General features: G+C 38.5%; 1 protein-coding gene across 1 annotated transcript in view; it reads left to right on the forward strand.

Moving 5' to 3' along the window:
• Positions 1-603: 603 nt before the first annotated feature.
• Positions 604-14255, forward strand: part of b3galnt2 (beta-1,3-N-acetylgalactosaminyltransferase 2) — a 15711-nt gene continuing 2059 nt past the window's right edge. The window contains exons 1-10 of the mRNA XM_016671116.1: positions 604-873; positions 2345-2471; positions 2880-2980; positions 6754-6953; positions 7113-7208; positions 8867-8977; positions 9070-9148; positions 9640-9823; positions 13454-13579; positions 13683-13853. Coding sequence (XP_016526602.1) covers positions 753-873; positions 2345-2471; positions 2880-2980; positions 6754-6953; positions 7113-7208; positions 8867-8977; positions 9070-9148; positions 9640-9823; positions 13454-13579; positions 13683-13853 — 1316 coding nt within the window. The 5' untranslated portion in view covers positions 604-752. The remainder of the gene's footprint in view (positions 874-2344; positions 2472-2879; positions 2981-6753; positions 6954-7112; positions 7209-8866; positions 8978-9069; positions 9149-9639; positions 9824-13453; positions 13580-13682; positions 13854-14255) is intronic.

A 14255-nucleotide genomic window follows, 5' to 3' on the forward strand; every position in this document is an offset into this window, starting at 1 on the left:
GTCATATTATCCTGAAGAAGCCTCTGACTGAAGACACTCTTCTTAATGAGATTGTGTCATTATTTCATGAAGAAGATGCTCAAGGTTGTCTATTATGTTCACCTTTTATATGGTACAATTCTAAAATTTTATTTTATTTTAGATGGCTAGCCTTCCAGATTTTAAGATTAATCTCTGAAATTACTAAATAGAGAAGATTAATTTCAAAAAACTATTCTTTTCTAGAAAATATCTGAGATTAATCTAAAAAAAATTCTAGCCAAGTTTTGACTTTTCTAATGGAGAAATGTCCAAGTTTTTTGGGGAAAGTTTCTGAGATTAATCTAAGAATTTTGGCGGAAACGTGCTTTTTTTCTACAATGTCCTTAGTATTCTGACGTAAATTGGAGATTTATTACTTTAATTTAATTTAATTTAATTTAATTTAATTTAATTTAATTTAATTTAATTTTATTTTATTTTATTTTATTTTATTTTATTTTATTTTATTTCTTTGACTAGCTTCCTAGCTATACGCTCCAACTTCACTTCCCAGAATGCACCACGGCAGAATTCGCCGCCTCTCATTGGTCTGGCTCCCTGAGCAGCGGAGGCAGGACTAGAGGTAGTGCCAGGAGCCCGGCGGAGATCTGCGGAGCTGAAATGAAGCGCACACACGGAGCGGCTCACACCACGCAGCGCCGTGCGGCTCAGGAAGAGGCTCCACTCCGCTCCAGCTCAAGCCTGCTGCGGCTGAATGAAGGGCTCCGTCCATGCGGAGGCTAGCGCTCTTCCTGCTGCCCTGTGCTGTCGCCGTCCTGGTGCACTTGTGGTTGGCACAACGACCCTCCTTCTCCTTCTTCTTCACCCCGCTGGAGAACAGCACACGCTCGGGTACTTTTAATTTTTAGCCTCCCTATCCGGGCTTTACCTCTGCGAAGCCTCGGAACTTTTTTACGTGATAGCAGCTGGCTAACTTTGCCTCTTACCGCCCGGTGTGTTATTCAGTTTGTGTGTGAACAGGTAGTTATTGGCTTAGCTGCATAATAATGTGTGTTATTCTGTGCGTTTTGTGGATAAATAATGTGAATATTCCAGTTCAGTAGTGCTGGGCGTTGCTGGGATAGTCAGGGAGTACAGCATCTCAGCCTTTTATCCCCAGACTGTAGATAAAGACCCACTTTAGACCCTGGATTGTGTGTAATCTGGTTTTTTATGCTGTCTTTACACGGATTACCACTTATAGAATCACGAGGAACTTTCTTTGACACTTGAGTATAAATGAAACTGATGGATGGACGGATGATGATTAAATTATTGAATGTAATTGAACAAACTAATTACCAGAACAAAAACATAAATCTCTGTTATCTCTGCCTGCTTATATAAATATTTATAATTTGTCTATTTAATACTTTTTGCTTTGTTTTGGCTATTTGCTTATACATTTGCTTTTACTATTGTAAGAAAGGTAATTAATTTTTATTTTATTTATTTATTTATTTATTTATTTTTATTGTTTTTCCAAAGAATTTAGACATGAAAATGTGCCTTGATATGCATTAGTAAATTTGGTGACTGTCATATATGAAAACCTAGGTTATTAAAGGATGCTAAGTTTAAGTTTGAGGATATGACACATTAAAAATGTAACAAATTTAAATTATTTTAGAAAAGCATGTCTTAAATATGTACCTGTATTTTGCAAAAAAGATTAAATTAGAAATTAGCAATGATAAATCTAAGCTTGGATATGAAGTTACTGCCATTTATTACCCTGCTTGATACTTGTTTTGTTTTTTTTATTAATTCATTTATTTATTTCTATGCATCTTTCTTGGTCAGTTTTACAATCCAGTTCTGTTATATTTGTTTTAATAAAGCTAGGTTGCCAGATCACTTTGTTTTGTTTTGTTTTTTTTTATTATTATTTGTATTTAGTTAGCCGTCATGTCATTTGTATTTAATGTTATTACATTTTTCTACCAAGTTCAGTAGCCAGATCAGCTCAAGAAGTGACTGTTCAGCTGAATTTTGTGAAAAATGTAAACTCAAAAATACAGATTTCATAGCGTTTTTTGAGATCTGAGCTGAGAATTCTGATATGTTCTGTTATTCATTTATTTTCTAAGGAGTATAGCTTACAAAAGAGTGAATACGTTCTGCAGGGTCTTTGATAGAGGCAGTCGCTTTCACTCTGACAGAAAATGAAGGAATTCCCAGTATATCCTCAGGCTGATGCATTTATTTAGTTGCTGTTTGGGCTATGGATGATGCATTGTGATCAATAGAAATGAATGAACGAATGGTATTAATCCTTAAACTTCAAACCGAACCTGTAAATATCTGTACATTTTCAATGCAGATGAGCGCTTGCCTTTCTTTGACGTTTTGGTGGGAGTTCTGTCCGCAAGGCACCATCATGACCTCCGGCAAGCGATAAGAGACACGTGGCTGGGCTACATTACAGATCACCCGCACTTCCAGCACAGGTTTGTGAGCCGACGCTCCAACTTCATCGCCCTCTCTCTCTCTCTCCCTCTCTCTCTCTGTTTTTTTGTTAATACTTTCACTCTGAACTCGTATAGTGGAAATAAAGCCTCCAGCCGGCAACAGATGCCTGACTGTGGAATCCATCCTTTTATCTCCGCCTGACCAGTGGCCAATGTTGTTCTCTCTTTTCATTCTTCTCATTCGGCGATCTGGGCACCGATAAGGTGTGGATGGCCTTTAAGCAACCCCCCGGTAACCATAGTAACGGAGGGTGGAGGGAGAGAGATGGACAGGCTTTTGAGATGTTTGTAGCTGGATGATGTTGCATGAAACAACAAAAAAAAATCTAAATTATTATTATTATTTTTAAATGAACCGTGCTGCTGTGTTTCTGCTCGTTCTTCCAGAGTGGCGGTGAAGTTCATCGTGGGTCGACATGGCTGTCCCATCCCGGACGAGGACAGGGAGGATCCGTACTCTTGCTCCCTCCTGAACGTCAGCGAGCCAGGTGAGAGTAAAAGGTCGAGATCTGCGGACTGCAATGCCGGGGTACGCCCCTCTGCCTGCATCGCGCTGTCAGAAGCAGCGGAGGCAAAACAACAGCAGAGGAGTTGGGAGAATGAAAAGAATGAGTATTCAGAAAAAAAAAGAGGTGAAAAAGCGTTATTCATGCTCACCCACAGCTCAAGGACAACTTTCTTTTCTCCATCCAAGGCTTTTGCAGAAATGACTGACTGACTAAGTCTGCTGCAGATGAAACAAGAAACGGCTCACTAATATGAAAAGTGGAGCTTATAAAATGAAGCAAGGCGCTGATTAATAAAACATCGGTCCTCCTCCACCTTCTGCTGTGCACTGCTGCTCAGCTGGCCCACAAAAGGCTACTGCACTTCACTTACAAAATAGATAAATTACCTTCTAAAACCTGGAACAGTCAATAAATATTATAGATAAAAGCTTTTTAGTTACTATAATCAATACCGTAGATTATGAGAGTAATTTAAATTTTCTGCTTGACGTTTTGCTATTTAGCTACAATAAATTACGTCAAGGTTCATAAACTGAATAATCTCACAATTTATCACCTCAAAGTTTCTCTGAACAGTGAACTCTAGCTTTTATTGAGCTCAATGTATCACATAAAAGTAAATAAGAGCATTTCTTAATATTTTTGTTGCTTTTATTCAGAAGTAAATCTGAAATAAACACTAAAGATTAAAAAGAATCAACGAGAACTGACTTCTGACACCAGCAGCATTTATTATTAATCACACTAAACTTTGTTTACTAATATCTAATCTCTACTGATTTAATTAAGCAAAAGAAACAAACAAAGATACTATATTAAACTCCGCTGCCACAAATTAAAGCAAAGTTTTAGATTTTATCCACACACCACCTCCCACAAAGTCACGTATGTTGATGTGCTAAACAAACATTATCAGTTAGTTACTTTTTGGTAGAAAGACAGAAAAGAGAAAAATGATAAAACATACAGATTATGAGAATAATTTAAATTTATTATGTGATTAATTGAAGGGAGAGTGAGTTCAAATTGTTGGAATTACATTCTTTAGACTCAAAAACGTCAACAAGGTATGATTTTGGACATAATACCATCTCAGAGCGCTGACTTTTTACACATTCAAAGATCCAGATATTCTCTCATTAACTGAATAAAAACACAAGTCCACGCTCAAGGTTTACCATATTAATAAACACTATGTAAAGTACTTTTTCTACTATTTCTGGATCATTTCAAAGCCTCTAAATTAGTAAATTCACATATTAGAAACTTTTTTTAACTTAACAACTAATGCATACCAAATGGATATATTTGTCACATTTTTGGGATTTGAATGCCACCTGCATCAAATTAGAGGTTATCTGCAAGGACATTTTTAATAAACCTGGATAAAAAGCAGTTAATTTATGTGAAATATCAGATGCACTAAAAATAAATATGCTTAAAAATGTTGCCACAGTAAATCAGTGGTGTTTTATTTATTTTATTTTTTTTTTATCAAGGTTATCCCTCCAGCCGTGCTCAGATGCACTATCTATGCTGTAATTGGACAGAATCAATTGTCAGATTGGACGTCTGCAGTGATAGTTACTGTCTCTCACCTTCACAGAGTCGGTCCAGCTCCATGTTTTCTGCTCGGCACGAAAACATAATTACTGCTCATCAGAATGGACTTTTTTTTTTTCAGACGACAGCCTTTAAGGTCAGAGCAGCGTTTTATTTTCCCTCGCTCACCGCCGCCGTGTTAATGGCCACACGCATTGACGTGATTTGCCTCCGAATTGCAGGCTGCTTCAGTGTGAGGTGCTCAGTGTAATTGGAAGAGAAAAGAGAGACAGCGGCTGCTTTTAAAGACAGTTAGCCGCTGGACTCTGGATTCAGGTCAAAGCACAAGTTAATTTGTTGCTGAAACGTGTTTGTTTGTGCTGCATTTGTCTCAGGGACTACAATGAGGTGAATGTTAATTAGCCCCTTAAAACTTTGCTCTAGTTTTTTTGAAATGAGCTTGTACTTTGCACGTAGCTCCTCCTGATATTTAGCTCGGGTAAATAATTACTCTGACCTACCAGGCTTTCAAGTTATATAGCAAAAGAACAAAATGCTGTATTTCAAATGCTTAATTTTAGAAAACTTTTTTATAGTGAGGTAAAGCAGTTTTCATGGTTTCTTTGAAACCATGAAAACCAAATAGTAGCATTTCATGGAGAAATGCTATTCATTTCAGAAAAAAGTATAGCATGTCTCATTCATACCTCAGTTTATCAATGAGAAATGCTTAATAATGCTAATTATTTTCAGAACAAATGCTATTCTCTGCAGTTTGGAAAAACATGACGTTTAGGATTTTTTCCAGGTTTGGAAAAGATTGGAAAAAGAATAGAATAGAAATGGCATTTATTGCTGTGCAAAGGGGGAAATTCAGGATTAACATTTTTTTTATTTATTTATAGATACTTCATAATCCATTTTTTATGGTTTATACATGTACATATGCTGTTCATATTACACAGATGTACATAAGTTTGCAAATCACATTTTAATTCAAAGTGTGCTATAAATAAAGCAGGTTTGGTCTTTGAAGTTCTGTGAGATAGACAAGCAGGATTACTATGTGAAAGTCTGCCTATTGTGTAACACACACTTCATGCATTTCCCCTCTGTCACCACCGTTTAATTCAGGATGACTGTGCAGACGCTCTCTCCTCTCACACCAGGTGGATGTTGAGCGAACTTAGCGTTTGTTGCTTTTGCTGCTGCAGCTCTGTTGGCTCAGATGACATGAACCAGCGTGTCACTTAAAAAACATTGACTTTTGCTGATTTTTACTGCACAAATTCTCAACAAACACCATCCCAACACGCTCCCTCAAATTAATTTATAATACAGAATTGAAGTCTGTATAGTTAATTATCATCGTAGAGTAGTGGGAAGAAAAAGCAGATCTCTGTGGTTCTACACTTTTGCTTCTTTCAAACTGCAGTAATAGTTTGGAAAGCCTTCAAATATCTGAACAAACTGACGTGCGCTCATTTTTCTAAACAAACCATCAAAGCTAATGTTACTAAATACGCAGAGGGCTAATGCTAATAACACTACAGGAGACAAATAATGCTCCAGCTGAATTGCTTCGAAACAAAAACAGATCCAGAAGTATCTAGTTTCCAAATCTAATTTAAATAAAATTACTGCAAATGATAATTAAGCTTTATTACTAATGTTACAGCGAATCTACAAATCACAAACGGGGCTTTGCAAGCAGGAGCTCCATTTGTTTTGAAAAGCTTGCACAGGCCAAGCTTTTGTATTTAATCAGCACAGAAACATCACCTACATCTTCAGATACTGCAGTTCAATTCCACTCTGTCAGGGAGAAAAACATTTGGTTTGATAAACCGCTGCTCGCTCCCTGTGATTCCTCACCTCTAATTGCCTTTATTTTGGATGGAGCAGTGAAACTGGTGCAGATTGCATCTAAAGTGAAAACCCTGCTTCTCTTTAACAGCCTTGATCTTTCCATTGATCTCCCGAATAATAAACTTCTCTTTTTGTAATTAAGAAGCCACGCTGGTGAGCAGGAGCTCACTTTGAAGCGAGCAATCCAGAAAACCAGCTCCTCAGAGAGCTGCTAGTGTTGCTTTAAAGAGTTCTTTTTTTTCTTTTCCTTTAAAGGCGCTGAGTGTTTATCACAGGAAAAAACACTGTGTGCATGTTAGTAATAAATATTAAGTGTGTTTTCCCGACCACCTGTGATGCAGTGTCGGGTCAGGATGCGGAGATGGAGATCGTGACGGTGGCCGACCCCTCGCTGCTCGTCGCCGCCGACGTGTCGGCCATCGCTCTGGACTTTAAAGTCCTGCACCCGGTGGTGATCACCCGGCTCGGGGTGTTTTCCAGCGGGACGCGGCCTGAGCTGCACGGCAACGTGACTGTGAAGCTTCTGCAGCTGGACCAGGAGGTGATGGAGCGCTTTTATCTGTGAAGCTCAGTAGAAACTGAGCTTGGGGGCAGCTGGAGGACTCGGCTGACCTCGCTTTTAAAAAACTGATGCTTTGGTGTTTTGTTGTGGATCGCTCTTGATTCTTTAATAACTCCAGTTTTTCTTTTCTCTCTGCAGGAGGCTGTGGTTACAGCCCGCTTCAGCTCCATCAGCATGGGGACCGTGGTGAACTGGGTGTGGTACAAACCAGTGGAGCAGTTCATCTTGCCCAAGGTCAGTTTCTCCACTCAGGGTGCCGCACTTCAACCAAACCGCAGAAGAAAACCCTCAGGCTTGAGTCAAAAACATGGAGTTTTTTTTTGTTTTTTTTTACAGATAGCTCATTCCTTTTTTTTTTTTTTATTGAAATTTTACTTTAAATCCTAATATCTGTATATTTAATGTGAACAAAAATGATCTTGCGTGTTGTCAGGATTATATGCCATTTTTTTCCACTCTTTTTTCAATATATGTGTATTAATAAATACCAATAAATAAATAAAAATGTTTAATGCAGTTACTGTGAGCATTTTAGTGATTGAAATCATGCTTTTTGTGTATTTCAAGAGCAGCCATATAGTTATCTAAAACAGTAATAAATAGTTCTTACTGTCACTTTTCATTATCACAATATTACCACTAAATATTGTGATAAAACTTTAAGTCCGCTCCTATTTTTAATTCAGGTCTGCAGCAGTGCTGCTCTGCATGCTGTAACATTTTAAACATTTTATTTTACTAATTCCTCATTGAGAATGTCACTTTTTTTTCACATGGCGGTGAAACCTTAAGAATAGAGTATCTAGGTTTTACATTAACCTTTAATGTAGTTTTGTTTGGAAAAATCTGAATCATACTAGATAACAAAGGTTTTGACCTTTAAAAAAAACACAAATTTGTGATATTTTATGCACTACTAGACCAACACAAAGTCGTGCAAATAAAAATATGAAAGGTTCTTCATCCCGTTGAATAAATACTTTGCAGGACTATGTCTTGCTGCAGTTATATTTCAGAGTTACAGCTGCATGTCATTTTGGGGTATTTCTCCACCAGCTTTGCATTTCCAGAGATGATGGAAACACAGCAGACAAACCAAACCCAAGTCTTTTATTTTTATTGATTCGCAAGGAAGCAGATTTTACAGGACATATATCCACATTAACATAATGCCAATTTCAGTACTTAAGAAGAAAAGAAAAGTAGACTTGTGCATCCTGATAAATAATGCAGCTGTTATAAATCTGTTTCCAGAGAAAGACTACAACATTCAAAGTTCAAAATAGAATAATGTAAGAGAAAAGGAAAAAAAGTAAATGGTAAATAAAAATGAACAAACTAAGAATTATAAATAAATGTATATATTTTTTAATGTCTGTCTAAACAGACAGATTTCCTGTTCTGGTCGAGCCCATGTCTGCATGTTGATGAATTTCTTTTACCTGTTTTTTTCTTGAACTTAAGAGTTATTCAAGTAACTGATTCACACTGAATAAAAAATTGAATCAAAACCTGACCTGATTGAGAAAAATGGGTGTCATTTTTGGATTTAGTGGTTTAAAATAGTCATAATTCAGTTTAAAAAATAAACAACAGACAAGATTGTAACCCAGCGTAGCAGTTCAAAGGCAACTAAAAACAGGTGGATTTTAGTCTTGATTTAAAGTAACTCAGTGTTTCGGCTGTTTTGCAGTTTTCTGGAAGTTTGTTCCAGATTTGTGGTGCAAAGAAGCTGAATGCTGCTTCTGCATGTTTGGTTCTGATTCTGGGGATGCAGAGCAGATACATGCAACCATATGACAAAATGTGTAAAAGTTAAATCATTTGTTTTATTTAAATCATTGTAAAACCTGAACATCATGATGCACCTGAGTTAATTTGATTTTGTTTAGGGTTTTGAGGGGACGCTGGTTTGGGAGAGTCAGGACTCTGCTCTGCTCACCACCGTCAACTCCTCGTCCGTGGAGCTCAATGATGGCGGCGGCGTCCTCAAGATATCCTCTGTAAGTATTTACGTCTCAAAGAAAGCCGCACCGGGAGAGATATTTACATATTTCAGAGAATAAAACTGTTGTTTTGCTCTTTGGAAATGCAGATTGCAGAAGGCGTCTTGCCTCACAGAAGTGCTCTTGGATTTCCCGGTTTGGCTGGAGGATTCACGTTTACCATCTACGGTTAGTCCTGCGACAGCATTGATTCAGCCGCAGCTTTCATGAAAAGTGTTCAATCAGTATCCCTCCCAGAGCCATCTGTTATGAAAAAGATAATCCCAATCTAAAAGCTCCAAAAGACATCGCTCATTCTGGCAGGTTAAGAGATACCTGAAAGCTCCTGCGCTTATGCCAAATGGACACCTGTTGTTGTTGGATTATTGATTGTTACTCGTATGTGCTTACATCTGTTTCTGTCTGAGAATGAATTCGTAGCCATTTTGTGTGGAAAAAAGTTAAATTAGTCTTTCAGCATCTGAAAACAGACCTAATGATCCATTTTGAAACATGCTGCAGCTTTATCATTGTTTTGACAGCCAGTAATTAGCTATTATCTCTCAAGAATGCACTTTTGTTGAAAATCTAGCAGAATAAATCCTTGCTGCTTCTAAAAACTCTTGTCTTCTTCTATCGTTTTGCTCCCGATTACCTCCATGCGGGTACCTGGGTGTCAGATGAAGACGGATTGTCCGGGCTCCTGCGAGGCCGGGCTGCCAGGATGGAGAAGCACGCCTCCGGTTTGAGGCGGGAGGACGCCACTCTGCAGGAGGAGAGCCTCAGGCATGGCGATGTGGTGTTCGTAGACGTGGTGGACACCTACAGGAACGTGCCTTCCAAGTTGCTTCAGTTCTATAAATGGTATGCCAAGTGCTAATGACTCGATTCTCTGTCTCCAAATTGCCTGAGCCCTCGGAGGAAATCAGCAACCTGAAATGAAAGCGTGCCGTCGCCTCAAAACGTCTTTGTGCTAAAATTACGGCTGCAATCAGTCAGTCGGAGAAGCTTCGCCGTTGTGAGTCATCAGATAGCAGAATGTACTCCCTGAGCGGTAGCGGGCTTTAAATTGACAGCTGCAGTGGGTCTAGAAAGTGTACACATTCCTGTTTTTGAGATGCGATAAAACAGGAGTCCGATAAATAATCTCCAACAGATTAGCTAAATCAACAAATCTGCAACAGCCTTAAACTGACAGGTTGTTTAAGCATCTTCTGATTCCTCAGCATGGAAGACATCTTGCTGAAGCCTGCAGATCCTCTGCGAAGTAACAGTGCTACAGCCTTATTTCAGATTAATCAGATTGACTCTAATTGTTGCCAGGAAGTNAGCAGTGCTGCTCTGCATGCTGTAACATTTTAAACATTTTATTTTACTAATTCCTCATTGAGAATGTCACTTTTTTTTCACATGGCGGTGAAACCTTAAGAATAGAGTATCTAGGTTTTACATTAACCTTTAATGTAGTTTTGTTTGGAAAAATCTGAATCATACTAGATAACAAAGGTTTTGACCTTTAAAAAAAACACAAATTTGTGATATTTTATGCACTACTAGACCAACACAAAGTCGTGCAAATAAAAATATGAAAGGTTCTTCATCCCGTTGAATAAATACTTTGCAGGACCATGTCTTGCTGCAGTTATATTTCAGAGTTACAGCTGCATGTCATTTTGGGGTATTTCTCCACCAGCTTTGCATTTCCAGAGATGATGGAAACACAGCAGACAAACCAAACCCAAGTCTTTTATTTTTATTGATTCGCAAGGAAGCAGATTTTACAGGACATATATCCACATTAACATAATGCCAATTTCAGTACTTAAGAAGAAAAGAAAAGTAGACTTGTGCATCCTGATAAATAAAGCAGCTGTTATAAATCTGTTTCCAGAGAAAGACTACAACATTCAAAGTTCAAAATAGAATAATGTAAGAGAAAAGGAAAAAAAGTAAATGGTAAATAAAAATGAACAAACTAAGAGTTATAAATAAATGTATATATTTTTTAATGTCTGTCTAAACAGACAGATTTCCTGTTCTGGTCGAGCCCATGTCTGCATGTTGATGAATTTCTTTTACCTGTTTTTTTCTTGAACTTAAGAGTTATTCAAGTAACTGATTCACACTGAATAAAAAATTGAATCAAAACCTGACCTGATTGAGAAAAATGGGTGTCATTTTTGGATTTAGTGGTTTAAAATAGTCATAATTCAGTTTAAAAAATAAACAACAGACAAGATCGTAACCCAGCGTAGCGGTTCAAAGGCAACTAAAAACAGGTGGATTTTAGTCTTGATTTAAAGTAACTCAGTGTTTCGGCTGTTTTGCAGTTTTCTGGAAGTTTGTTCTAGATTTGTGGTGCAAAGAAGCTGAATGCTGCTTCTGCATGTTTGGTTCTGGTTCTGGGGATGCAGAGCAGATACATGCAACCATATGACAAAATGTGTAAAAGTTAAATCATTTGTTTTATTTAAATCATTGTAAAACCTGAACATCATGATGCACCTGAGTTAATTTGATTTTGTTTAGGGTTTTGAGGGGACGCTGGTTTGGGAGAGTCAGGACTCTGCTCTGCTCACCACCGTCAACTCCTCGTCCGTGGAGCTCAATGATGGCGGCGGCGTCCTCAAGATATCCTCTGTAAGTATTTACGTCTCAAAGAAAGCCGCACCGGGAGAGATATTTACATATTTCAGAGAATAAAACTGTTGTTTTGCTCTTTGGAAATGCAGATTGCAGAAGGCGTCTTGCCTCACAGAAGTGCTCTTGGATTTCCCGGTTTGGCTGGAGGATTCACGTTTACCATCTACGGTTAGTCCTGCGATAGCGTTGATTCAGCTGCAGCTTTCATGAAAAGTGTTCAATCAGTATCCCTCCCAGAGCCATCTGTTATGAAAAAGATAATCCCAATCTAAAAGCTCCAAAAGACATCGCTCATTCTGGCAGGTTAAGAGATACCTGAAAGCTCCTGCGCTTATGCCAAATGGACACCTGTTGTTGTTGGATTATTGATTGTTACTCGTATGTGCTTACATCTGTTTCTGTCTGAGAATGAATTCGTAGCCATTTTGTGTGGAAAAAAGTTAAATTAGTCTTTCAGCATCTCTGAAAACAGACCTAATGATCCATTTTGAAACATGCTGCAGCTTTATCATTGTTTTGACAGCCAGTAATTAGCTATTATCTCTCAAGAATGCACTTTTGTTGAAAATCTAGCAGAATAAATCCTTGCTGCTTCTAAAAACTCTTGTCTTCTTCTATCGTTTTGCTCCCGATTACCTCCATGCGGGTACCTGGGTGTCAGATGAAGACGGATTGTCCGGGCTCCTGCGAGGCCGGGCTGCCAGGATGGAGAAGCACGCCTCCGGTTTGAGGCGGGAGGACGCCACTCTGCAGGAGGAGAGCCTCAGGCATGGCGATGTGGTGTTCGTAGACGTGGTGGACACCTACAGGAACGTGCCTTCCAAGTTGCTTCAGTTCTATAAATGGTATGCCAAGTGCTAATGACTCGATTCTCTGTCTCCAAATTGCCTGAGCCCTCGGAGGAAATCAGCAACCTGAAATGAAAGCGTGCCGTCGCCTCAAAACGTCTTTGTGCTAAAATTACGGCTGCAATCAGTCAGTCGGAGAAGCTTCGCCGTTGTGAGTCATCAGATAGCAGAATGTACTCCCTGAGCGGTAGCGGGCTTTAAATTGACAGCTGCAGTGGGTCTAGAAAGTGTACACATTCCTGTTTTTGAGATGCGATAAAACAGGAGTCCGATAAATAATCTCCAACAGATTAGCTAAATCAACAAATCTGCAACATCCTTAAACTGACAGGTTGTTTAAGCATCTTCTGATTCCTCAGCATGGAAGACATCTTGCTGAAGCCTGCAGATCCTCTGCGAAGTAACAGTGCTACAGCCTTATTTCAGATTAATCAGATTGACTCTAATTGTTGCCAGGAAGTGCTAAATCTGCAGCAGGTTATGTAACATTTTTATTTTTTTCTCTTAACTTCTGATCCCTGCTAGCAGCCATTAAATTCTCCTACTAACAATCATATCTGGATCTTCCATTCAGTCATTTATTCGACTCTATACATCGTTATATACTGTACAGTGTATAGATAATTGATGAAAATGTGCTTATGTTACTAATGCGCCCATGTTACATGTTTTCTGTGGGTTTTGTTTTAAATGGCTTCACTGCTGCTGTCGTGGCAACGACTTTCCTCAGGGGAGTAATAAAATATCTCCCTACCTATTTTTTATTTTATTTATTTTTTGTCGAGTTGTGTGGGATTTATTGCACAAAACTATATTGGAAATTTTGTGTCATCGTCTCATTTTCTCTGGGATTTTACCAGGAGTTGGTGCTCTTTTAAGGTTATCTGCAGACTTCTTGTCCTCTTTTCTCTCTCGGTGGTATTTGAGAATAAATCTGCTCTGATATATTGCAAACAATCGGGTGCTTTTTTTAATTAAAGTTGCAAATTCTCTTTTCTGACAGGTCCGTGGGAAACGCTGACTTTAATCTGCTGCTGAAGACGGATGATGATTGTTACATCGACGTGGACTCGGTGTTAATGAAAATTGACCACAAGGGTCTGAAGCGCAGAAACTTCTGGTGGGGGAAGTAAGGACAGCTCAGTGTCGGATCTTGATGATAATGATGTCTCTTCTTTTTTCTTTTTCTTTCCTCGGTTCTGCCTCTGACTGTATATTACCTCCCGACCCAGTTTCAGGCAGAGCTGGGCCGTGGATCGGATCGGGAAGTGGCAGGAGCTGGAGTACGCCAGCCCGGCTTACCCGGCGTTCGCCTGCGGCTCGGGTTACGTGGTTTCTCATGACCTGGTCCAGTGGCTCGCCAGCAACGCAGAGAAGCTGAAGGCCTATCAGGTAGAGATAAAGTTATAAAGCTATAACTTTAGATGGAGGTAGAAAAAAAAAAAAGAGTAAATTTCTGCCAAAAAAAAAACATGGAAATTTATGAGTTTGAAAAGTCAAAAAAATTAGCTAGAAAACTAAGAAATTTTGAAATTAATCTCAGAAATTTTCTAGAAAAAACAGGGAAAATTTGAGGTTTGTTGTAAAGTTAAAAATTTGCTACAAAGAACTCAGAAATTTTACAGAACAAAAGGGAGATTTCTGAGTTTTAAAGGTCAAAATATTTTTACTTTTGAAAGTAAGAAATTTTCCAAAAGCTGGAACAATTTAGCAAAAAACCCCAAATTTTGCAATTTCATCTCCGAAATTTTCTAGAAAAAAAACAGCGACATTTTTGTTTGAAAAGTTGAAAATTTGCTAGAAGA

The sequence above is a fragment of the Poecilia formosa genome, unplaced genomic scaffold (assembly GCF_000485575.1).
Source record: "Poecilia formosa unplaced genomic scaffold, Poecilia_formosa-5.1.2 Scaffold42, whole genome shotgun sequence".
Classification (NCBI taxonomy): domain Eukaryota; kingdom Metazoa; phylum Chordata; class Actinopteri; order Cyprinodontiformes; family Poeciliidae; genus Poecilia; species Poecilia formosa.